We start from the raw sequence: 25,011 nt of genomic DNA on the forward strand, positions 1-25,011 counted from the left end.
GAACAAATACCATATGCTCTGTCTTATATAAGAAAATCAGCATGGAAAGAGTAACTTCAAAAATCAGATCCATACTTTTTTTTTTTGCTGAAATCCATGTGTTTTGCTGTTTTTTTTATCTGTTTTATTTATTCCAAAGACTCCTTTTTCGCTTGCAGAATTCACAAACACACTTTTAAGAACATGATGATACTACCTACTCTCCCTCCCTCTACCTTCCTATTTCTCCTTCAATTTTTGCAGTCACATACTTCACTTTACACTCACAAGCCTTACCCTTCACTAAATAATCCAACAAGTAGTAACTAGACTAAGTATAAACAAAGGCTAGAATAAAGTCAGTTAAAACAAATCAAAGACAACAATCTATTATCTTTTTGGAACTGATTTGTTTCATTAAAAATAATGCTCTCTAATTGCATTTATTTTATTGCAAAAGACAGGCTCTCTTTCGTTTTATAGATGAGTAACATTTCAGCAAATACATAAACTACATTTTCTGGGTCATTACTTGATGGACATCTGGGTTGACTCCATTTCTTAGCTATTGTGAATTGATATTCCTAGCCATTGTTCTTTCACACTCTTTTAATGAGTATTAAATAATAGCCAACTCTGTCATACATTTATTTTATTCCATTTGAGTAAATTCTCAGTAGTAACATAGCTGGGTCATGTGTAAATACATTTTCAGATTGCTGAAAAATCTCCGTACTGTCTTGCATAATGGCTGTATCTGTTTACATTCCCACAAACTTACTTGGAGTAGCTTAATTTCAACATTTTCACTAACATTTGTTTTTTTGGTTTTGTTTTTGTTTAGTTTAGTTTTGGTTTTTTGTATCATGGCCATTCTAACCAGAATGACATGAAATCTCATTTTAGTTTTAATCTGCATTTCTCTCATAACCAATGATACAGAGCATTTTTCCATGTATCTGTTGAACATTTGTATTTTTAGTCTTGAAAATTTCTGAACTGCATTGTTTGCTTTGGTGTTGTTCAGTTTGGAAAATACCATCTGCAAATAGGGATAACTGGACTTCCTCTTTCCCAAATTATATCCCACTGGTTTCTTTTTAATTTCTTTGTATATTCTGAAATAATTATATTTTATAATTTTATAATGTAGAATTTGTATTAATTATATTTTTATACTTATTCTTTGGTTTGTAATATATCATGTTTATAACTTATGTATACTGAACCATCCCTGCATATCAGGCACAAATCTCAGTGTGGGTAGATGTGTTGTAAGGTTCAATCAGACTAGCCTTTTGTTAACATTTGTCTCGAACATTTTAGGATGTTTATTTTGTATTTTTGGAAGTTTGACTATAACATATCCTGACGACCTTTTCAAATCATTATATCTATTAGGGGTTCTATGTGCTTTTGCACTTCATGTGTTTCTCCAAACCAGATAAATTTTCTGCTATTATTTCATTGCATAACTATTCTAAGAAATTCTGTTTTTCCATATCTTTAGCAAATCCTGGGACAAATATTTTATTGTATAATCATATTACATAGATCTCCAACACTGATTTTGTCTTGTCTAAGATTTTTCCAAAGAACTGTCTTACAACTTGGATATTCTTTCTTCTGTCTGAGTCTGTTCTTAAGGTTTTTCCATTGTATTTTTCCTTTGATATCTTGAATTTGTCATGTCTAATATTTGAATTAGAAATTTTATCTAATAATTTAATTTGTCTCAGCAAAACATATTCATGGTATCATTGAGTTTTCCATTATTTTGAGAGTATCAAACTCAATGGTGATACAACTGACATAAAATTTACCCAAAATAAATAATTCACTGTTTTCTGTATATTCACAAGATTGTAAAACAATAAACATCTAAATTTAGAGCACTTGACATTTCTACTAAAAGATTTCCCATATCGATTGGTTTTCATTCCCATTTTACTGAAACCATTCAAAAGCTCTAAGATGTCATTACCATTTTCATTTCTGTTTCTATATACTTATATATTCTGAATACTTCATATATTAGAATCATAAAATATACAGTTTTTGATGACTGGCTTTTCCACAAAGTACAACCTTATCAAAACTTGTTCATATTGTAGTGTGTGTCAGTACTTTATTTCACTTGCCAAATAATAATACATTGAATGGACAAACCATACTTTATGTATGTATTCATAATCAGCTAATGAACAGTTGGGTTGAATTTAATTTTTTTTAAAGATTTATTTATTTTTATTGGAAAGGCAGATATACAGAGAGGAGGAAGAGAGACAGAAGAAGATCTTCCATTCATTGATTCACTATCCAAGTGGCCAAAAGAGCAGGTGCTGCGCCAATCCAAAGACAGCCTCTTCCGGGTCTCCCACACGGGTGCAGGGTCCCAAAGCTTTGGGCCATCCTCAACTGCTTTCCCAGGCCACAGGCAGGGAGCTGGACAGGAAGTGGAGCAGCTGGGATTAGAACTGGTGCCCATATGGGATCCCAGCGCACTCAAGGTGAGGACTTTAGCCACTAGGCCACCATGCCAGGCCCAAATTTAATTTTTGATTATGAATAACATTGTTCAGAATGTCCATATGCAAGTTAAGTGAACATTTATTTCTGCATTTCCTGAGTACAGAAGGGCAGGCATGTGTCCATTTGTGCAACACTTAAGATACCAGTTAGGATACACATATCCTATATCAGAGTTCTTGGGTTAACGTTCTATTAACTTCCAATACCAATTTCCTGCAAATGCATAGCCTGAAAAAACAAAGGTGCAGCCTGGGAGACAAAAGAACAATAGCATTTCTATACACAACTAGTGCCATGGATGAGAAATAATTCCTAAAACCAGACTCATTTAAAAACTAAAAAAAAAAAAAGTTAAATACCTTGGGAATTTAACTAATAACATAAAAGATCTCTATGATAAAAATTACAAAACATTAATGAAACACACAAAAAAATGAAAAATCCTCTGTGTTCAGTAGAATAATTAATATCACCAAAATTGCCATACTCTCCAAAGTAACAAGCACATTCAATATAACCCTCTTCAAAATACCAACAACATTCTTCATAGAAGCAGGAAAAAATAATTCCAAAATTCATACAAAGACACAAAACACCTAAATACCCAAGGCAATCTTAGACAATAAAAAGAAAGCTGGAGGCATTCATTACAGTATCTTATTTCAAGATATACTACAGGGAAGAATCAAGACGGTGGAATAGGGTAAGGACACATTTAAACAGAGAATCATTGGCCAGGCTAAAGCAGAGAGGGCACATTTCAGAAAATAGGAGAGGACAGGCCGACAGAAGAGGGGCAAATGGAGACTGACGACATGGGAAAGCAGTGGAGACAACGGTGTGGTGTTGCAGTGACCAGATACTCTAGTGGCGTCAGTGAACAGTGATCTGAGCTCCACAGTCAGCCGGAGCTCCACCAGCAGCCAGGCAGGAAGGGGAGTTCACTGGAGGCTCAGTAGGTGAATCCAGGGAAAGGAACACCCATCCTGCTGATTTGTCTGATTTGGCCAGGAGCAGAGACAGAGCAGTGGATCCCAAACCGATGGTGTGGGAACAAGGCGGATCTCACAGCCCACATGGTCACCAGAGCCACATCAGGTACCATTTTGTGTATGGAGGCAGATGCAAATGCACTGAGCCTGGAGCTAACTCATTTCTGACTCAGTGCATTGCAAAAATGTGGCAAACTACATGTTCCAAAACAGGTCTGAGTAACCCCCAAGACACAATGGCGAGCAGAACCAGAACACCACCAGAGGTAAATCCAGCAACATTTTGTACAGTATGGCAAAGGCAATGAGACTGAAGGGACAACAGTGGGTTGCACACGCACTGAGCTAGGAGCAGACGCATTTCCAGCTCAGTGCATTGCACTAGTTCCACAGGATAAATAATATCAACTTTGACACCCTACAGGTCAAAATAGGTCCAGTAGCCCTCAGACCTAACAGTCAGCACGTCCCAGCAAGATCCACACCAACAACAACCTAGTTATTTAGGGCACTTGGTGCATCCCTAATCCTTGGAACTGCTTAAACTGGAAGTGAGAGAAAGGTTGTATAGGCAACAGTGTAGCCACAGCACACAATCACAGGAGGTGGAAAGTGGTAAGCCAGGGGATGGGGCTTTGGAGACCAAGGCAGAAGCTTGACTCAAGAGCCCGACATAAAATCACTGAAGGGAATGGCACAAGTGACCACAGATAAAAACCAGGTACCAACCCCAATAAGTAAAACTGAATTATAGGCTTGTGGGTGACACACTTTGAAACCTGCCCTAAGGAGAAGAATCTGCTAACCAGAATAGCAATGGCCAAGAGCAACAGAAGAGACAGAGGCACAAAGAACATTACCAAAGATTCTTGCAAAGCAGCAAAAGGTTTTGCCAACCTCAGAGTTAACTGAGGAATACATTGAGGAATTGGGGGATACAAAATTTAGAAAACCCATTCCAAAGCTACTGATCAACAATGAGAGGCACATGCATGAGTTCAAGGAATTCAACAAGTATGTAACACAGGAAACAGCAACACTGAAATAAAATAATTTGAAATGAAAGACACAGTGAAGCAAATGAACATTCAGTAGAAAGTCTCCATAATAGAATGAATAGAAGAAAGAACTCAGAATTGGAAGACATTTCTTGCCAAAATGGTGAGACAACACAAATGTTGAAACAGGAACTGAGTCAAACTAAATATTCAAGAATTAAGGCTTACCAGGCCCAGTGTGGGAGCCTAAGGGGTAAAGTCCTCGCCTTGCACACACCGGAATCGCATACGGGCACCAGTTCTGTTCCCAGCAGCCCCATTTCCCACCCAGCACCCTGCTTGTGGCCTGGAAAAGTAGTTAAAGATGGCCCAAAGCCTTGGGACCCTACGCCTGCATGGGAGACCCAGAGAAAGCTTTTGGCTCCTAGCTTCAGATAAGCTCAGTTCTGGCTGTTGCTACCAAGTGGGGAGTGAACCAGCAGACAGAAAATCTCTCTACCTCTCCTTCTGTCTGTATATCTGACTTTTCAATAAAGAAAAATAAATTTAAAAATTTTTTTCTGGGCCTGGCGGTGTGGCATAGCGGCTGAAGTCCTCGCCTTGGGAGCCCCGGCATACCATATGGGCGCACGTTCTAATCCCAGGAGCCCCACATCCCATCCAGCTCCTGCTTGTGGCCTGGGAGGGCAGTTGAGGACGGCCCAAGGCTTTGGGACCCTGCACCCAGAAGAGGTTCCTGGTTCCCGGCTTCGGATCGGCGCAGCACCAGCCGTTGCGGCTCACTTGGGGAGTGAATCATCGGACAGAAGATCTTCCTCTCTGTCTCTCCTCCTCTCTGTATGTCTGACTTAGTAATAAAAATAAATAAATCTTTTAAAAAAATTTTTTTCTAACTATATATGAATTTAAAATATTTTTACATCAGCCCGGCACAATAGTGTAGCAATTAAAGTCCTCGCCTTGAACGAAACCTGGAATCCCATTTGGGTGCTGGTTCTGATTCTGATGGTCCCGCTTCCCATCCAGATCCCTGCTTGTCGCCTGGGAAGGCAGCTGAGGATGTCCCAAAGCCTTGGGACCCTGCACCCGCGTGGGAGACCCGAAAGAGGCTCCTGACTTCGGATTGGTTCAGCTCCAGCCGTTGTGGCCGCCTGGGGAGTGAATCATTGGACGGAAGATAATCCTCTCTGTCTCTCCTCCTCTCTGTATATCTGACTTTGCAATAAAAAGGCTAGGACTTTAATCAGTATGCTATTGTGCCCGGCCCAAAATAAATACATCTTTAAAAAAAATAAAATATTTTTGTATCAAGAAAAATTTGTCGAGACCTGGCACAGTAGCCTAGGTGTTAAAGTCCTTGCCTTGAAGGTGCCGTAATCCTATATGGGTGCTAATTCAAATCTTGGAGGGGCCCTATTTCCCATCCAGCTCCCTGATTGTGGCGTGGGAAAGCAGTCAAGGATGGTCCAAAGTCTTGAGACTCTGTACTCGTGTGGGAGACCTAAGGGAGGTTCCAGGCTCCTGGTTTCAGATCAGAGCATCTTTGGACATTGTGACTGCTTGGGGGATGAATCAACAGATGAAAGCTCTTCCTCTCTGTTTCTCCTCCTCTCTGTATATCTGACTTCCTAATGAAAACAAAATAAATATTTAAAATTTTAACAGATTGATGTAGACATTTGACTTATTAATAAAAAAAGGATAAACATATTTTCATTCTATTTCTTCACAAACTTTTTGAAGTTATGTTTCATTATTTTTAAAGATTTATTTATTTATTGGAAAGTCAGATATACAGAGAGGAGGAGAGACAGAAAGAAAGATCTTCCGTCCAATGATTCACTCCCCAGGTGAGCACAACGGCCGATGCTATGCTGATCCGAAGCCAGGAGCCAGGAACTTCTTCTGTGTATCCCACACAGGTGCAGGGTCCCAAGGCTTTGGGGCTGTCCTCAACTGCTTTCCCAGGCCACAAGCAGGGAGCTGGATGGGAAGTGGAGCTGCCGGGATTAGAACCGGCGCCCATATGGGATCCTGGCGCGTTCCAGGTGAGGACATTAGCCGCTAGGCCACACCACCAGGCCCATGTTTCATTATTTTTTAATACTCATGAAAAACACTGGAAGATAAAGATTACTACTATTATTTTACAAACAAGATACATATTTCAAGGGGAGCAGATCAGTAGAGGTCATCCAACTATTCTATTATAGGAATAGAAATAAAATGTAGAACAATCACTTTGAAATTCTACCATTTGGCACAAATGGTCCCATAATGCTCAGTGAAACAAGTTAATTCCAAAAAGATAAATATCATATGTTCTTTCTGATAGAAAGCAGCCTTCTTGAAAAACATAAGATCAACGGTCCTTTCAATACTGTTTTTAACACAGCTCAGGGAGTTTGATATTTTTGTTTTTATTTTCATTCATTCAAAAAAAGGTTTTTGTTTTTCTTATTGATTTCCTAATTGACTCATAGGTCACACAATAGCATTGTTTTCTTCGGTAAGGTCTTTGATTTTCTTCTTCATTTCTTCAGCAACACATTGGTCATGTTCTATTTTGTCCTCTGCTACTGATTTTGTTCTATGGCTATTCATCCACAGGGATATAGTGTTACTGTGTAGTACAGACTATCACATACAGGTATGCAGATATAGAGCAGTATGCATCTCTACTTACAAATCAAAGATGAACTCCCAATGAAACTACTGAATGTATCTTGACCATAGGATGCCTACAACATCAGGATGCACTTAAATAGCACAATGATTGACTTATGACTAAATAAGGAGAACTATAGTATTGTGACGACACAGGGAAAAACATTGGTGGGGAGGAGATTTTGGGAGAGGAGAAAGGAAATCCTGGAGCCTATGGAACTGCATCATAGAATATTAAATAAATTTTTTAAACAATAAAAAAATTTTAAAACAATGTATCATGCAAAGATAAAATATGATTTCTAATCTTTCGTTATGTTTTATCATGTACCATAAAGAATAAGTTTAATTTCAATACTAAAATTATTTTTTAGATAAATTCAATAGTTCTAGAAATTTCAAATAGAGTTGTGGAGTGAAACAACTCATTTATTTGCCCAAAACATAATTCACATAGAGTCTGCTACCATGAAAGTAGAACAACCTAAATGCCATGTTGTTCAACTATACAATATTTAAATGAAACTTTAATGGTATTCTAGGAACCAAGGACTACTTCAATTACTTTAAGGAATCTATAACTAGTATACAAAACTCAATTTTTCATCTTCTCTTGCACCTATACACCAGTATGTACTGTATTTGCAAGGGTTCAAGGAAAGTGTGTTATGATGCATTTGAATTTGATCAGGTTACCTATCATTTCAGCACCATCTGCATCTCTCCCTTTACCACTTTAATATTTGTTTTCTCTTAGTTCTCTCTCCATGGCTCCCTATACTGTTTCCAGAGATATGAACACTATTTGAACATTATATGTGTTTATCTCACATAATGAAAATGTTACCCTCTCTTAGCTTTAACAAGTAATTTATTTTTCAGTAGATGCCATGTTCCAATATGAATAAGGATCTTAAGCAATCCCAACATCTCTCTCTCTCTCTCTCTCTCTCTCTCTCTCTTTCTCACACATACACACACACACACACACACACACACACAAACACAGACACTTTGTTTCTTCCCAGGTCAACAATGAGATTTAAATTTTTCAAACTTACAAATTCATATTTAAGTAGTTTCAAAAAGTTTATGTCTATGCTATAAATTTAGGAAGCCAGTCGCATAAAATGAACACTTAAATTCCAAAGATATATGTAATTTCAATGGTGTTGCATTTTATGGGTCACTGTGTCAGATAAAAGGTGATACTTATGTTAGCAAATATATTCTTCATATGTGATTACCATTCCTTTTCTGGTTGAAATATACCAATGAACAATTTTAGTAAATTCAGAACAATATTTATTAGACATTTAGTTTTGAACGTCTTCCACACAAACAGAAAAACATGCTTGTGTAGCAAACCTAATGGATGGATTCAAATAGAAATATTATCAAGAAATATTTCTTCACAAAGTATAACAGTCAAAGCACTTTCCAAGATGCTGTAATGCAAGCTTTCTGTATTATTAGTACATAATCAGTTAAGCCCCTAAAGTATGGGCAGAAAATATATACTTGACCATTTTCAATCATAAGTTCTTTGGAGAATAAAAAAATCTTTAAGCAAAACCTCATGGGAACTAGAATTCCCTTTTCAATATATGGTCTTTCCCAGAGCTGTAACTAAATATTACTGAGTGGCAGAAAAACAAATCTCAAGAAATGATGGACTTAAGAAAATTTCATTGAAGAAAGCACAAAGCAAGTCTTAATAATATCGATTTGAAAATGAAAGGTCCCCTGATCCGAGAGCAGCAGATATAAAAACTCACAGTAATGTCTAAACTGAATCTGTTGGGCCTGTGATGAACCTTAATAAGCATAATCACTACCCAGCTTAAACTAGAAACTCAGTTTTATGTGGTAGTTGATTAAATTCTTAGATCTTGAAATTAATACTTCAATTTTTAATCAGAACTTTCAAAACAAAGTGTCTCAGCTTTCATGTTCTGCATTTATATGTTCTCAGGAACACAAAATTAACTTTGTTGAATTCTTATTTTCAGATGCCAAAATTATTAATACTATGACATTAAAGTAAAAATTATACATGCTGAATTTACAAATCATCTTATCAATCCTCAGATATAACATGAAGAACTGCTTTGATAGAAAGCTACAATTAAAGCTGACTGTTTAAATATCCTCAAATACCCAACATATTCATCTTGGGCTTTTGCAAAATTATTTTGTATATTTAGAGTATATATGTGTTAAAACACAGGAGTGATCACTTTCCAACTGGTTTAACAATGCTTCCTATATTCTATCCTAGATAATCTCTAAAGCCTGTTCTACTTCTGAAAACCCATGCTGTACTAAGTAACATAAGCATGACTTACAAGTCTTAAAAACTTCTGTAGTCTTTGTATTGTATTAACAACACTTTGATCTTTCTAGTAAACCTTTAGAAGCAAGTGATTTTAATTTTCTCTTCCAAAAGAAAAGAATATAAAGACAAGACTTGAATGATGTCCATGAACATGACCTAAATTAGAAAACAAGCTGTCTTACCTATGGGTAATTTAGGCTTCCTAGTTATATTTCACAAAATGCTAAAAATGTTGGGAAGACAAGAAGATTATAGGTAATTATTGTCAACTTCATGCCCTGCCTGTTGGGGTTCCAAGAAAACTGCAGGGTAAGAATACTCTGCATCAACCACATAAATCCAGTCAAAAATTATTTTAATTTGAGAGGCAGAGAAACAGATAAGTAAAGATGCTATCTCTTGGTTCACTTGCAAATTACCTACATAGATGAAATAGAGACAAGCCAAAGAAAAAAAGCAGAAATTCGAACCATTCCTCCCACGAATGTGGCAGGGACCCAACCACTTGAGCCACCATCACCTGCTACCTCACAGTGTTCACCCTGGCAAAAAGCTAGATTCAGGAGCCAGATTCAGGAATTGAACATTAGCACTCAAATAGGAAACATGGGTGTATTAACTGATGTCTTAACTCAAAGGCAAATACTCACACATCAACCAATAAATTTTCATCAACTCAAATACTATAATGGATTCTGAACATGAAAATGAACTAAGCTAACCTCAATGTAGTCACAGTCTCTTAGGAAAGACAATTCACAAAGATTTTGGTGAGTGTCATGATAAAAATGAATAAGTACTAACGAAACACAGTAAATAAGGGGAAGAATTCTAACATAAGGCAAAAAGAAGACTAGCAAAAGATGGGGTCATTTATAGTTTCATAGATTGCAAGATATCGAAACTGGGTGTTACTGGGTGTTTCAGAATTTGTTCACAGGAAAGAAGAGAAAGAGCACTTGGATCAACGTGGGTCAGAAAAACGAGTACATCAAAAACTGCATGGAGGTATTTTCTCATGTAAGTGTTTAGAAAACCAAAACTATTATATTGTGCCTAGACAGACCAAGAGCAAAGGCAAAAAAGTTAGAAAAGTTACCACGGAGCCAAAAGACCAAGGTTTCAGATTACCTGAAAGCAAAAGGCAGACACTAACGGTGTTTGACTTCAAGGGGATTAACAAAAACAGGTTGGTATTTTAGGAGAAATCTGGTGACAGTGTGAAAGCTAGATTACAAGAGGATGTTGATAGCAAAATCAGGTACAAAGTGATTATGAAAGAAAGGTTTTGAAAACCTCAGATTTATTGACCATGAAACCTGACTCCCCCTTTCACCTAAATATTGTTGTGCATATCAAAAACAAAGGTTAAGAAAGTAAGATGCTTCAATAGCCTTGAAGCATTTTATAATTCAGAATTCTACTACTTAACTGTCCCCAAACTCCAAAACAATGTTTCTATTATGCAAACATTTGATGTGATCAGCATTTCCAGTTTTGAAATTTATTTCAATGTCACTAAAATTTATTTCATACTATATCAACTCACGGTAATTTAGCATGGAGAAGAAAACCTACTACTTATCACACATAAAACAGTAAAGTAACTGTGATAGGATTTTCTTTTTATCCTTACCATTACAAGCTCTTCCTGTAATTCACTGCAACTTTTTTCATTATACTGAAGTCTCTTTGAAAGGTCTATAATCACTTTCTTCTGTTCCTCAATCTCTTCATTCAGTTTCTTGTTTTTGGAGAAATACTCTCTTTCTAACCTGAAAAAAATGTGTCAGAGCAGATTTTCAAATACACTTTTATCAATTGCTATATTACATCCTTACCATACATGTCAGATGCACTCAACATTTATGTTGTTTGCAGGTTAACAGATTTTTTTTAAGACCACCTTCAATTTTTTTTAGTAAAAAGGATTACACTTTTGGTATTTATCTATTATTTTTATCTACCTGAAGGGCAGCACAACAGAGAGAAAAGAATAGGGATCCTCCCCGCTGCCTGTTCACTCCCTAAATGCCTGTAACAGCCAAGGCGAGGCCAGGCCAAGCCAAGGACCAGAACTCCATATGGCTATCCCATACGAGCTGCAGCAACCCTAGTACTTGAGCCATCACCTAATGCTTCCAGGAATATGAACAGGAAATTGAAACTGAATCACTTCTTGGCCTTTAGACTAAGATCAAGTGGAGGAAACTACAACTAGGGGCACAGCCAAGACTTGGAATCCAGGCACTTTGACATATGACACAGGCATTGCATGCAGCATCCTAACTACTGAACCAAACTCCCAAAGGGGATTATACACTGCAAATAAACAACTTAAAGCAAATAATACTTCTCCTCTGATGTCAGGTGTCTGTATCAGGCTAACTGAGACAAGCAACACAGATTTGGTTAGTAGAGCTACAGTCACAACGTCCTATTAAAAACATTGATTGACTGCTTTGAAACTCTGTATTATAGAGAGAGAGAGAGAGATAGAGAGAGAGAGAGAGAGAGAGAGAGAGAGAGAGAGAGAGAGAATATACAGATACAAAGATAGAGAGCTCTTCCATCCACTGGTTCATTCCCCAAATGCCCATGACAGTTAGAACCAAAGCAAGGTAAAGCCAGAAGCCAGGAACTGCATCTAAGTCTCCCATGTGGGTGACAGGAACCCAAGCACACGGGGCATCATCCTCCACCTTCCTAAGCACATTAGAAGAAAGCTAGACAAGAGGCACAGGAACTGGGATTTGAGAAGGTGTTCTGATTTAGGATGGGGATGTTCTGAGTGCTGGATTAACCCACAATGAGTTCCACAATACCCATCACTCACACCATTATGTCAAAACCCACACTCCAAACAAACCTTTTTTAAAGATTCATTTTTTATTTTTATTGGAAAGTCAGATATCCAGAGAGAAGAAGATACAGAGAAGAAGATTCACTCCCTAAGTGGCCACAACAACTGGAGCTGAGCCAATCTGAAGCCAGGAGACAGAAGTCTCCTCTGGGTCTCTCACCGGCACCCATATAGGATCCTGGTGCGTGCAAGGTGAGGACTTTAGCCCCTAAGCAACCGCACCAGGCCCCCTAAACAAATCTTCAAAAAAACTCTCTGTAACTTTGTCTTAGAGGGAAATCCCTGAGTCTATGGAACTATACCATAATGTTTTTAATTTTAAAAAATCAATCTTCTAAAAAGCCCATCCTCTAGTTTACTGAGCTCAGAAACTTCTTCAAGACAGAGAAAGCAGTCTTATCAAACAATGAAGAACATGAGAAATGTAGCTAATGTTTTATTCCTGATAGCCATGAAAATTTCAAAATGAAGAAATAACCCAAAATCATTTGTATTCACTTTGAATAGACACGAATTTCTTTCAAAGCTTTGCTTCCCTATTTAAATTTTGCTCACGTTGGCATTAAATTGTATTTACATTCTTGTGAGAACATGTGATGAAAAGCACTTTGAAAGCTTAGGTTGAACATCCCTAATCTGAAATGCTGCTCTTCCTAATAATGTGGCACACCTGGTGTGTCCGGTTTTAAATCTGTAATTTTAAATTACAGACAGGGTGATTCAGTATAACCAAAGCCAAACTATGTTCAGGTTATAATAAAATGAGCAAACCATTTTCTAATGATACCTGACCTCACTTTAAATCCACAATCCTTTCTCTAGAATAGAGAATAACCAATTCCACTGCTGCCCTTGATCGTTTGCAACAAGAATATTTCAAGGTAGAGTAGCTAAAATTTGAAAATAAATATGTATGGAAATTAGATGCAACAGTCCTAATAAAGAACTAAATAATAAAATGTATCAAAGTAGAGAAGTAATAAGACAATAAGAAGATGAATTCAGGGCCCAGCAAAAAAGCCTAGCTGCTAAAGTTCCCGCCTTATATGCGCCAGGATCCTACATGGGTGCTGGTTCTAATCCCAGCGGCCTGGTTTCTCATCCAGCTCCCTGCTTATGGCCTGGGAAAGCAGTCGAGGACAGCCCAAAGCCTTGGGACCCTGCAGCTGCTTGGCACACCTGGAAGAAGGTCCTGGCTCCTGGCTTTGGTTTGGCACAGCTCTGGCCATTGTGGCCACTTGGGGAATAAATCAATGAATGGAAGATCTTCCTCTCTGTCTCTCCTCTCTGTATATCTGATTTTCCAATAAAAATTATAAAAATAAATCTTTTCTAAAATAATCCAAAAGTACACAATATACACATAACAGTAGTTTCAAAAGAGCAAATTGAGAAAACAAAGAAACCAATGATGCAAAAATACAAGAAAACTTCCCAGAAATAACGCTACTTGAGTCTCTAAAGCAGAAAGAGCTCAGTAAACATCCAGCAAACTGAATGAAAAACAATCCATGCCAGGCTCATGGTTATGAAAGCTCAGAACACTGGAACAAAGATTCTACAAAGTCTCTACAGAATATTCAAATTATTTTTTGAGTTCTCAGCTACCAGGTTTGGCCTGGCCCACCATGGGCCAATGCAGGTGTCTGCGGAAATAACTCAGTACATTGGAGAGCTCTTTCTCTCTCTCTCTTTCCTTTTCCTCTCAATTGTCAAAATTTGGGGGGGAAAAAAAAAACAGTAACTCATTTAATAACTAACAGAATACAATAGTCACATTGGCCAAGCACTGGTTAATCACATAAACCAACACAAGTCATAAAATGATCACATTAAGTACTGTCACATCTGACTTGGCAAATCCTTAGCTACCAGCTTATATACAGCAGACACTATTCTAGGCACTGAGAAACAAAGTTCCTCTTCATATTAGCTGTATAATAAACAACAAAAGTCAGAACGTATTCTAAAGAAAAATAAAAACAGGCTACTTTTTTTAAAAAAGTTGTAGAAAAGAGCTGCTATCCAAACCACTCAGCCAATCCCTCAGAGCACGCACCACACTGGGACCCTGCGTTGACATCAGGTGGCCATTTCCTACCCCCAGGTACTGGGGCAATTGGGAAGCTGTATACATACGACTTCTCCCTGTATATCCCCACTTCTCCCAGATACAGGAAGAAATAGAAAATTTGCTAACAATGATCACACCCACTTTTCCCTAACCTTCAATCCTTGCCACCCTGATCACTATGGAAACATCATCAAAACTTTTTTTAAAACATGTAAAAGAAAACAGAATTAAAAATAAGCTTAGAGAAGGGCATTTTCATCTAGTGGTTAAAATTTCCATGTCCCATTATCAGAGTACCTGCGTTTAATACAAGCTTCTAGCTCTTAACTGCAGCCCATTGTTAATGGAGATCCCGGAGGTCGCAAGAGATGATTCAGTTAGTTGGGTTCCCCCGGCCACAAGGAAGACCTAGAATTGAGTACTGAGTTCCTGGTGTTGTTCTAAATCTATCCCAACCATCGCAGGCATCTGAAGAGTGAACCAGTGGACAGGAGTGTCCTCTTGCTCTCTCTAAATCCTACCCCCACCTTTTTAAAAGAACTTTTTTGCAAGATAAGTTTATTTTGGTGCAAAAAAATTTTTAAATATATACATAATTTGTAATAATATATATTTTCCATAAAATTCTGAAGACCCATTGTAATTGCTATTACTTAATACATATCTTTAAAGTTATTTATGTTAAGACAGAAAATTGTTATCTAATTGTCATAAGTAGAAATCAAAGACTTCAAATAATGGTTTAGAATGTCTATTATGAATTTCATTTTGGAAACACATTAAAGAATTATAAGCTTCTTAAAGCATTTCACAAAACTTTTCAGATGAAAGACTTTTGAGCAGAAAAGTTTAAAACAGTTGGAGCCACATATGAGTAGGTATGTCCTTACTCCTATTAAGTCTTGATTTCCACATATTAATTGGGAAATTTTTAAAAATATAGACACAGCTAACTCACAAGGCCTCAGATAAGTAAATGAAACTATGCAATGCCAGGCACATACCAAGATACATGGTAGCCATACTACTACTATTTTTGTAGTTTTAGAATATCCCAAACACTTTCTATCTCCACAACATTCATTTCATATGGCCCAGAAGTTTTAAAAGATATTGCATAACACTAATCATATAATGGAAAATACACTAATGTATTTAGATTGTACTTTACAACTGCATTTCTGGGACACTCTGAATATTTACTTGGAACAGGAAGTATAGTTATGCCTTTTCCCTCTAACATATCTCCGACATTAAAGAGAACAGTTGCCAAAATATGTGCTCATATTTAAATAGCTTTCATGAAATCTTTGTGTTAGAGAATTTTAGAGAAACATACTTACAAGCTTAGTTTTGCAAAGCTCTCTTGTGCATTGAGTTTTTCTCGCTCATAAGCACTTTCAACTTCTTTGAATTCATTCTTGATCATTTCCAAATCAGCAACAGCTTCTGCCTGGCTGGCCTTTTCCACTTGCAAAGCTCCTTCGAGGTCTCGAATCCGTAACTACCAGATGACACAGAAATAATTGAAACAAGATCAGAAATGCAAGCGTTCATCTTAAGTTGATAAACAACAAATTATGATTCTTTCAAACATTTCCTTCTTTTTGCTTTGGTTTAAAAACAAACATAAAAGACACCTTATTTCCTTTCTTAATATATTTAATGCAAAAAGAAAACAGGAGGAGGATAAAATTAATGGTGCCACCAAAATTGATAGGCAGATATAGTATGCCCATCCCACTAAAGTGCCTTATTAATAATCCATTACTTTTCCAGTCAGAGGCTTCCTTTATACAATAAGAGAAGTTGACTGGACTTTTTTGAAAACTTACGGGAGTTATTCTTTCTCTCAGAATAAACTCTTTCACATGAATATTTGTACAAACCTAAGAAGTTTGATAGATCTTTTTATACCTGGAGACTTCTTAGTATAAAAAAAGAGAAATTTTATTATCATACAATATTATTTGGCTGAAATTTTTATGTTTGTAGTGACTTAATAGCTGGGGTTGGCTTCATAATGATGTGGCAATGGAGGAGTATAGGTAGATAATAGTAAAGACATAATTGATCTAAGGCTAGTATTGAGGTTGGGTGATAGGAATATAATGGTTACATTTTACTATTTTAATTCTGCACACATTTATAATTTTACATACTAAGACATTTTAATAACCATATTCTCAGAGCAGGCATTTATTCCAGTAGTTAAGATATACAAACCCCACATTGGAGTATCTGGGTTCAATTCTAGGTTCCAGCTCCTGTCTCCAACTTTCTGCCAACGCAGCCTCAGAAGGCAGCAGTAATACCCCAAATGATTGGCTTCCTGCCACTCATACAGGTGACCTGGGATGTGTTCCCAGCTCCTGGCCTCGGCCCCAGCACAAGCCTAGCCATTGAAGGTATTTGGAGATTTGGAGAGTAAATCAGCAGACCAATGTGCTCTTTCATATTCTCATATGCTCTCTCTCCTCTGTATCTCAAATGACTTAAGTATCTCAAAGGCAGTTTCAGAAAGAGACAGACAGAAAATCTTCCAACCACTGGTTAACTCCCCAAACACACAAATGGGGGTGGGTCAAACTGAAGGCAGGAGCCAGAACTCATCCGGGTTTCCTTGATGGCATTTGGACCATCTCCCAACTACCTTCTCAGGTGAATTGACTGGCAGTGGAGTGTCTGGGACTGACACTACACTGCAGTGTGGGGTGCTGGGGTTGCAGGAGGCAGCTTAAGTTGCCACACTGTATTTGGCCACTAAATAAACTGTTTTCCAAAACTATTCTCAGTGTCTTCCAATAACAGATTGGAAAAAAAAAAACCTACATTCCCACAAAAGAATATGTACCTATGAAAAAGTATATAAGCCAATTCTTAAATGTACTTTTTATCGATAAAAACAACACATTTTCCACATTTTACAATACAGGCTTAGGAACATAGTAATATTTCCCACCCAACCCTCTTTCCTACCCATATTCCTCATGCACTTTCCTTATTCCTTATCTTTTTTCAACAATGGCATATTTTTATTTCACTGCACTATCACAGTCTTATGACTCCACTAAGATATCAACACATAGCAAATACAAGACAAAACCTACTCTCCCTTAGGAGTGCAAAGGCTGTACACAATAATCAAATTTCAAAATATCAACCTCACACACACAAATTACATTTTGTTCTCTGTTACCATAAATCCAGGGAAACATATGATATGTGTCTTTTGGGGACTGGCTTATTTCACTACGCAGAAGGGTTTCCAGTTGCATCCATCTGCTACGAAAGACAAGATTCTAATTCTGTAAAGAATTGCTTCCGGATGACCAACCAGGAGGCTATTCAATATCTTTGAGAGTGGAAGAAATCTCTTTAGGAAAAGAGTTTAAACAGTTTGTTAAAATATTCTGTCTTATTTCATTTATGTAACAATTGATATCTGGCTGTCCTTTCTATAATGCAGAGTGAGTACTTTCCCTGCTGTGTTTGATAAATGTTGTCCAGGTTCTATTGCCAAGTATTTGTTGTCCAAAATGCCTGTTTAGCTTTTAAAGATGAAATTCCACCCTCTGCTTGGTTTTAAAAATGTATGGTATATTATGATAGGACAGAGTAATAGCAGGGGTCAGATGTGGAAATGGCCTGAAGACAAAAATATACATGAGAAATAAACTTAGTACTTTAATTTTTTAAAAAAATCTCCTTTTTATGGCTGAATAGTATTCCATACTATATATATATAGTATATATATATATATATATATATACCACCTGTTATTTTCTTTTTGTTCTTATTTCCATATTTATTTTTTCCATTTCTTACTGTTATTTTGTGATACAGTTCAATAGGCTCTGGGATTTCCCTGGTCCATTCATAAAACCCCTCCCACACACACTGATTTCCTCTATGCTATTACAATAATATAGTTCTTTATAAGCAGATGTAAATCCATCATTGCAGGCATGGACATGGACAATGGCAGAGAGCCCAGCATTCTATTGTCAAGATACAGTTAACAGTTTCACTGAGAGTCTATCTTTGATCTGAAAATAGAAATGCATATTGCATTGTATCCTCACATCTGGATATGATCATCTCCAGAGCACAGTTATTGTACCTCCCCTTAAATGAGAAGCCACAAAACAGAATCAACAACAGACAGAAAAATAGAAATTTACAACACCATGGAGTTAGATAACATGTACTGAATGACTAATGTGTCACTGAAGAAATGAAAAAGAAAATCAAGAACCTTCTTGAAGAAAATGATGCTACTATATAGCCAATGACTCAGTGAAGAATTCAGTATGAGAAAAAAACTGTTTTGAAGAAATGAAAACTAAAAATCAAAACATCAAAATCCACAGGGATAGTTTCCGCTGATCTTTGTTGGTAAGATGTGTCTCCTGTAGGTAACAAATAGATGGGTTTTGTTTTTTGATCCAGTCCACTAATCTATGACATTTGATGGATAAGTTTAAGCCGTTTACATTCAGGGTTAATATGAATGGGTGTTAATTTGGTCCTTTCATTTTTGCAATGGGTTAACCGTTCATTCTTTGATTTAGCCTTCTGTTGTTATTTTACTGGGATGTTCTTCACATTTGCCTTTGGTTTTGGTGGGTGCTATTCCTTTTCTCTGTCAAGAGAACATCTTGAAGTAGCATTTGTAGGGCAAGTCTGGAAAAGGCATATTCTTTGAGCTTTACTGTGTATCACATTTTCTTGATCCAATCATTTTAACAGACATCTGGTTTGATTCAATAGAATTGAATTTTTAGATTGTTTATTTTCACTGTTTTTGTAAGATTTGCTTAATTTTTTAAAAAGATTTGTTTATTTTCATTGGAAAGGCAGCTATACAGAGTGGAGGAGAGACAGAGAGGAAGATCTTCGATCCCATGGTTCACTGCCCAAGCGATCGCAACAGCTGGAGCTGAGCCAATCCGAAGCCAGGAGCCAGGAGCTTTTTCTGGGTCTTCCACATGGGTACAGGGTCACAAGGCTTTGGGCCATCCTCGACTGTTTTCCCAGGCCACAGGCAGGGAGCTGGATGGGAAGCAGAGCCGCAGGGATTGGAACCGGCATCCATATGGAATCCCAGCGGTATGTTCAAGGTGAGGTCTTTAACCACTGCGCTATCACTGCCAGACCCAAGATTTACTTGTTTTATTGGAAAGTCATATATACAGAGAGAAGGAGATACAGAGAAAAAGATATTCCATCCACTGGTTCACTCCCCAAACGACCACAACAGCAGGAGCTCAGCTGATGTGAAGCCAGGAGCCAGAGATTCTTCTGGTTTCTCGTATAGCTGCAGGGTCCCAAGGCTTTGGGTCATCCTCTACTGCATTCCCAGGCCACAAGCAGGGAGCTGGAAGGGAAATGGAGCATCTGGGATACGAACCAGCGCCCATATGAGATCCCCACACAGGCAAACACACAGGGTGTTGGGAGATGGTCCTATGATGATGTCTTGGAGACCTCAATGTGAAGACGAGTGTTCCAAGGGTGTTACTTGAGTGGTTTTGATAGTTCCGAGATGCCAACAGCGTCACTGTACCAGGGTTGAGAAAAATATTTCCAAGACTAATCAAATCTACTTCAGTGTGCATAAATAGACCCAAATTCTTGCTGCAAAGCCTGACCAGGAAAGTTGTCCAACCTAGTCTGCTTTTTATCCTCTGATGAGGCATCAGACAACTGCTGTCCTAGGTTTGCTGACTGTCATGTCCCCTGTGTATCTGAGCACGATGAGCACTGCACAAGCTTCAGCAACTGAGGAGGCCCAGTCCCGATACATGCACTCCCAAGGTTGGACAACACACATTGTGATTTTTCCTTGTGGCTGGGATTTGAGTCCAGCTATCTAGTTTGGAAGTTCCCCAAGAAACCTCACTTGTGGTGACCTCAGACTTGACTTTCATGTGTGCCAGCCAGTGCAAGGTCAGGCTTGGTCTATCACCTGCACCAGCCAGTGCAGCTACCTGCCTGGTCAGTTCTGCCCCCAGCCCAATCTTTCATACCAACTAAAGTGTGCTGCGGTCCATTCTGCATCCCATTTGGCCCTCATGTACACTCATGGGTTCTGTAGCTTAGCTCAGCTCGACCCTTCCCCAAACCCAGCCCACATGCATGCCAACAGGTGCTGCCACTCTGCCCAATCCAATTCACCACTAGCCCTGGCTGTTATACTCACCAGTGGGATCTGAAGCCTAGCAGAGGAGCAATCGCAATTTCTTTACCAGGACCACTCCTGCCCAAGATCTTGCACTTGCCAGGGGGTACCATGGTCCAGCCTGGTACAACTTGCTCCCAGTCCAATCCCTTCCCAGGTGTTGCAAGCTAGCTCAGCTGGCCTGCATCCATTCAGCTTTCATGAAGCTAGCAGGTGTGGCATGAGATCAGCCCATCTCCAAAGCAAGCTCTCATACTCACCAGTAGAAGCAGCAATCCAACAAGGGAGTCTCCAAAGTTCCCCTTTCAAGCTCACTCCCAGCCCCAGGTTTTGTATATGCCAGCAGGTGCTGTGGCTCAGTCTGAGATGGCTAACCCCCAAGTCTCTCAGCATCTGCCAGCAGGTGCTATAGCCCAGCCTAGCCCCAGTCCCAGCTCTCACTGGCACATGCAGCACCCTAGCCCACCCTTTACCCCTCATTTAAACTACTGGGTTGCAGCCCAGAGAAGCCTGGCTTGCACCCCATCTTGACTCTCAGTCATGCCAGTGCGCTGTGAACTGACCCAGCCTGGCTTGTCCCCTGACCCAACCCATGCTAAAGAGTGCTACAGCCTTGCCTGCCCTGGCCTGCCCAGCTACTGTGCTTCCCAATAGAAGCTGTGGTCTAGCAAGAGAGTTCCCCAAACTCCCCTACCAGCCACAGGATCTCATGTGCCAACAGGTGCCAAGGCCCTAGGCATGGTCTGCCATCAGCCCTGACCTTCGCATGTACCAGCATCTGCTGCAGACTGGCCTGTCTCCTCCCAGCCCTAGTTTCTTCAAGTGTCATGTGAGTTCCTATCAGATGACTTCCATGGTCCAGCCTGGCTCAGCCTGTCACCACCCCATGCTCTCCATGCAAACCAGTGGGTGCTACCTCCCACAGAGGAAAACCCATAGATCCTCTACAGAATCTTCCCCTAGATCTAGGTCTCTCACATTCTAGTGGGTGCTGCAACTTGCTTCCTGCTAAAACACTTAGGGGCAGGTACTACAGCCTAATCCAGCCAAGCATACCCCCACACACCCAGCTTATGTGTGCACCATTAGGCAACTTGCAATGCTATTTGGCCCATCCAAGTCTGACACATGGGCAGGTGAGCTGGCCTATCCCAGACATGCCCTCCAGTCTCCACCATTCCATCTCCCACTGCCGCCAAACCACTCCATCTCAGTTCCCTTGCCCACCTGTGAGTGCAGTGGCTGGATCCATGGAAGATCCAAGAAGTCATCCCCCCTCAACATACATGCCCTCAGCTGCTCTGACTCCAGTCTCCAATATGTCCCAAGATCCCCTTCCCCAGGCAATCTGCAACCCCCCACGACCTGGAGACCAGGTTGGTGTGTTCCACCCCAGTATTTCCCACCTTCCCAGATACCTTTCAAAAAAAGAAAAATAGACTAGGCAACTAAGCTGGCACACCGGTACAGTTAATACAATTTGGCACTAGCCAGGCCCAGAATGTTGCCAGCCTTGGCTGCTTTTCTCCCAGCAGTGTTAATACTTGCCTAGGTATAAACCAACCTAGACAGTTGGCTACAGCTGCTATGATTCAATACCTTAATTATTGTGAATTTATCTCCAAAAAGCGCAGGTACCAACAGCAGTCATATGCTGATTTCACTTCATCTGGGTAAATCCCCATGAGTGAGACAGCTGGTTCATATGGAATATCTATTTTCAGATCTCTGAGGAATCTCCAATATGTCCTCCATAATGGTTATACTAGTTTACATTTCCACCAACAGTGGATTAGAGTAATCTTTCCCCACATCATCTCCAATATTTGTTTTTTTGGGGGGTGGTGTGGGGGAGGGCACAGCCATTCTAACTGGGATAAGGTGAAATTTCACTGTGGTTTTGATCTGTGTTTCTCTGATAACTAGTGGTCCTGAGCATTCCTTCATGTTGTCGGACATTTATATTTCAGTCTTTGAAAATTGCCTGGTCATGCCTTTTTCCTTTTTTTTAACTAAACTGTTTTGTATTGTTGTTAGGTTCTCTGAGTTCTCTATAGATCCTAGATATTATTCCTCTATCAGTTGTGTCATTTGTAAATATTTTCTTCCATTCCTTTGGTTGCCTCTTCACTTTGTTTACAGTTTCCTTCATAGTACGGACATTTCTTAGCTTCACTGGCTTCACTTGTTTGGTTTTGCGTAGTTGTTGTTTAGTTTTGCCTGTGCTTCTGCAGTCTTTCCTGAGAAGTATTTGCCTATCCCTGCTTCTGACTTGCAAAATAAATCTAAGTTCTTTAGCATTAAAAAGTCCCTTCCTGAGTCTCATCACATCTTTCGACTATCATTAGTAGCTTTACTCTTGCGGTTCTGTTCGCTGAGAACAGTGGTCATAAAGCTGTTTCTGTATGGGGCTGGAGAGTCAATTCTTTAAGTTTTGTGTGTCATAAGGTTCCTAAATCAACAAGCAGCCATAAACTACATGTTTAAAAAAGAGGGGCATGGTTATTTTCCCCCAAAAGAAATTATTTACGAAAATGAGCTGCATGTCAAATTTGGTCCAAGGGCAATAGCTTTCCAACCCCTAATTTAAATGCTGTGCTCTCTTTTCTCTCAGAAATTCCTTCTCACTTTCCAAACCCCAACAAGAACATTTAATTCTTCTCCAGCATTAGACCTTTTCTATTTGTCATACTCCCAAATATTTTAGCATTTTGTATTTCTCCCTTTGTGTCTATATATCATATATACAAATATGGTATCTGAAGCTTAGTCCAAGTTGCAAGTAGAGCTCATGCATCTTTATTCTGTCAGCTCTTAATGATGACAGCTGATATGCGTTCTATAAATATGATGCAGAGGCAAGATGAATTTTCACAAAAACAGACAACGGGTAAGACCTGGCCTGTGTGCTGCAGTGTGCCAACTCCTCCATTAGCATAATATATCCTCAACTATATCCTGACCGCAACTCAGTAATCAGGAGCACCACAACATATTCTTGCATGTCTTCGTTCTCTGAATATATTGTTGTTTTAGTTAACTGTTATAACACAACTTTAAAAATTCATACCAGAAATACATATTCATATGTCTTACCTGAATAATTTCAGAATTAAATTTTGATTCCAGATGTGCTGCTCTTTCTGCTTCAATATTTTCTTCTAATTTCTTCACTCTCAGAGTAGTTGCCTAAAAACAAATTAAGATTTTTAAATCATAAATCCATATACTGATATTAGTAAATACTAACACTAGTACTTACTGTTTAAATATGGATTAGTACATCACAGAACTACAATTAGCAATTTAGCTTACCGCAGCTGTAGGGCCTCTCCCTGTTACTTTGCAAGAACGGAGTGTAAACTCATGCTCAAAAAGAATGTTCCAGAGTTTGCTTTCTTTTTGTTTTGCTTCTTAAGTTTTGCTGGGAAACAATTTGTATATAATAACCCATACATATTGGAATGACAAAACTTGGTAAGTTTTCATAAATAAGGATCCAAGAAATCCTTGCCACAATCAAAACCAGAAATACTTCAATTACCCTTAAGCAATCCCTGACATCCCTTGCTGAAGTATTCCTTCCAGCACTGTGCACCTAATCCCCTTCACCGAGTAATCCACATCAGCTAATTCTGTACCGTACAGGAGCTTGTAGTTTCTGAAATTCTATGTCAGTTGAATCCTGTAACACAGATGCTTTATTGCCCAATTCCTTTCCTCCTGTGAAAGTATTCTGAAACTCATCACGTGGGTGCACGTACCATAGGTCACTTTTATAGTCAAACAAACTTCCACTATGTTAATACTACAACCGATTTCTCTGTTCACCTGCTGATGAACATTTATTTCCACTGTGGGCTATTACAAATAAAGCTGCTATGGGCACTTGTGTATAGGGACACAGTTCAATTTCTGTATGCCCATTCACATGGCCAGAGTAACTAGTGAGGATTAGAATGGCTAGGTCAAATGAGAAGTGTATACTGCACATTTTGAGACTACCATAAAATTTTCCAAGGTGGGCATACCAATTTACATTCCATAGGGTTGTATGAAATGTCCTATTGCTCCACATCCTCAACAACAGTTGGCATGGTCATTTTTTAGGGGATTAATGTAGATATTCAAATTGGCCTGTTAAGGGATCTCAGCTTTCATTTACATTTCCCTATAATGACTAATATCACTGAACATCTCTTCATGCATATTGCTATTTGTATGCCTTCTTTGGTGAAGGATCTACTATACTTTTCCTCATGTTTTAATGGAATGATTTTCATATTATGAGTTTTGAGGGCATTTAGCAGATTGCCTAAGCTGCTGATTATGTCACCTATATCTGAGATATGAATGCCTGAGTTTGAGTCCAGCACTGCTTTG

The 25,011-nt window shown here is 38.8% G+C and overlaps 1 protein-coding gene across 1 annotated transcript in view; it reads right to left on the reverse strand.

Annotated features, from left to right (window-relative positions):
• The window catches only part of CCDC171 (coiled-coil domain containing 171), a 301,385-nt gene that overhangs the window by 219,302 nt on the left and 57,072 nt on the right, over window positions 1-25,011 (reverse strand). Inside the window, exons 8-10 of the mRNA XM_041004524.1 lie at window positions 23,725-23,817; window positions 15,787-15,947; window positions 11,143-11,281 (exon numbers count right to left, since the gene is read on the reverse strand). Coding sequence (XP_040860458.1) covers window positions 11,143-11,281; window positions 15,787-15,947; window positions 23,725-23,817 — 393 coding nt within the window. The remainder of the gene's footprint in view (window positions 1-11,142; window positions 11,282-15,786; window positions 15,948-23,724; window positions 23,818-25,011) is intronic.

The sequence above is a fragment of the Ochotona curzoniae genome, unplaced genomic scaffold (assembly GCF_017591425.1).
Source record: "Ochotona curzoniae isolate NIBS_2020 unplaced genomic scaffold, NIBS_Ocur_1.0 scaffold_3208, whole genome shotgun sequence".
In the NCBI taxonomy this organism is placed as follows: Eukaryota; Metazoa; Chordata; class Mammalia; order Lagomorpha; family Ochotonidae; genus Ochotona; species Ochotona curzoniae.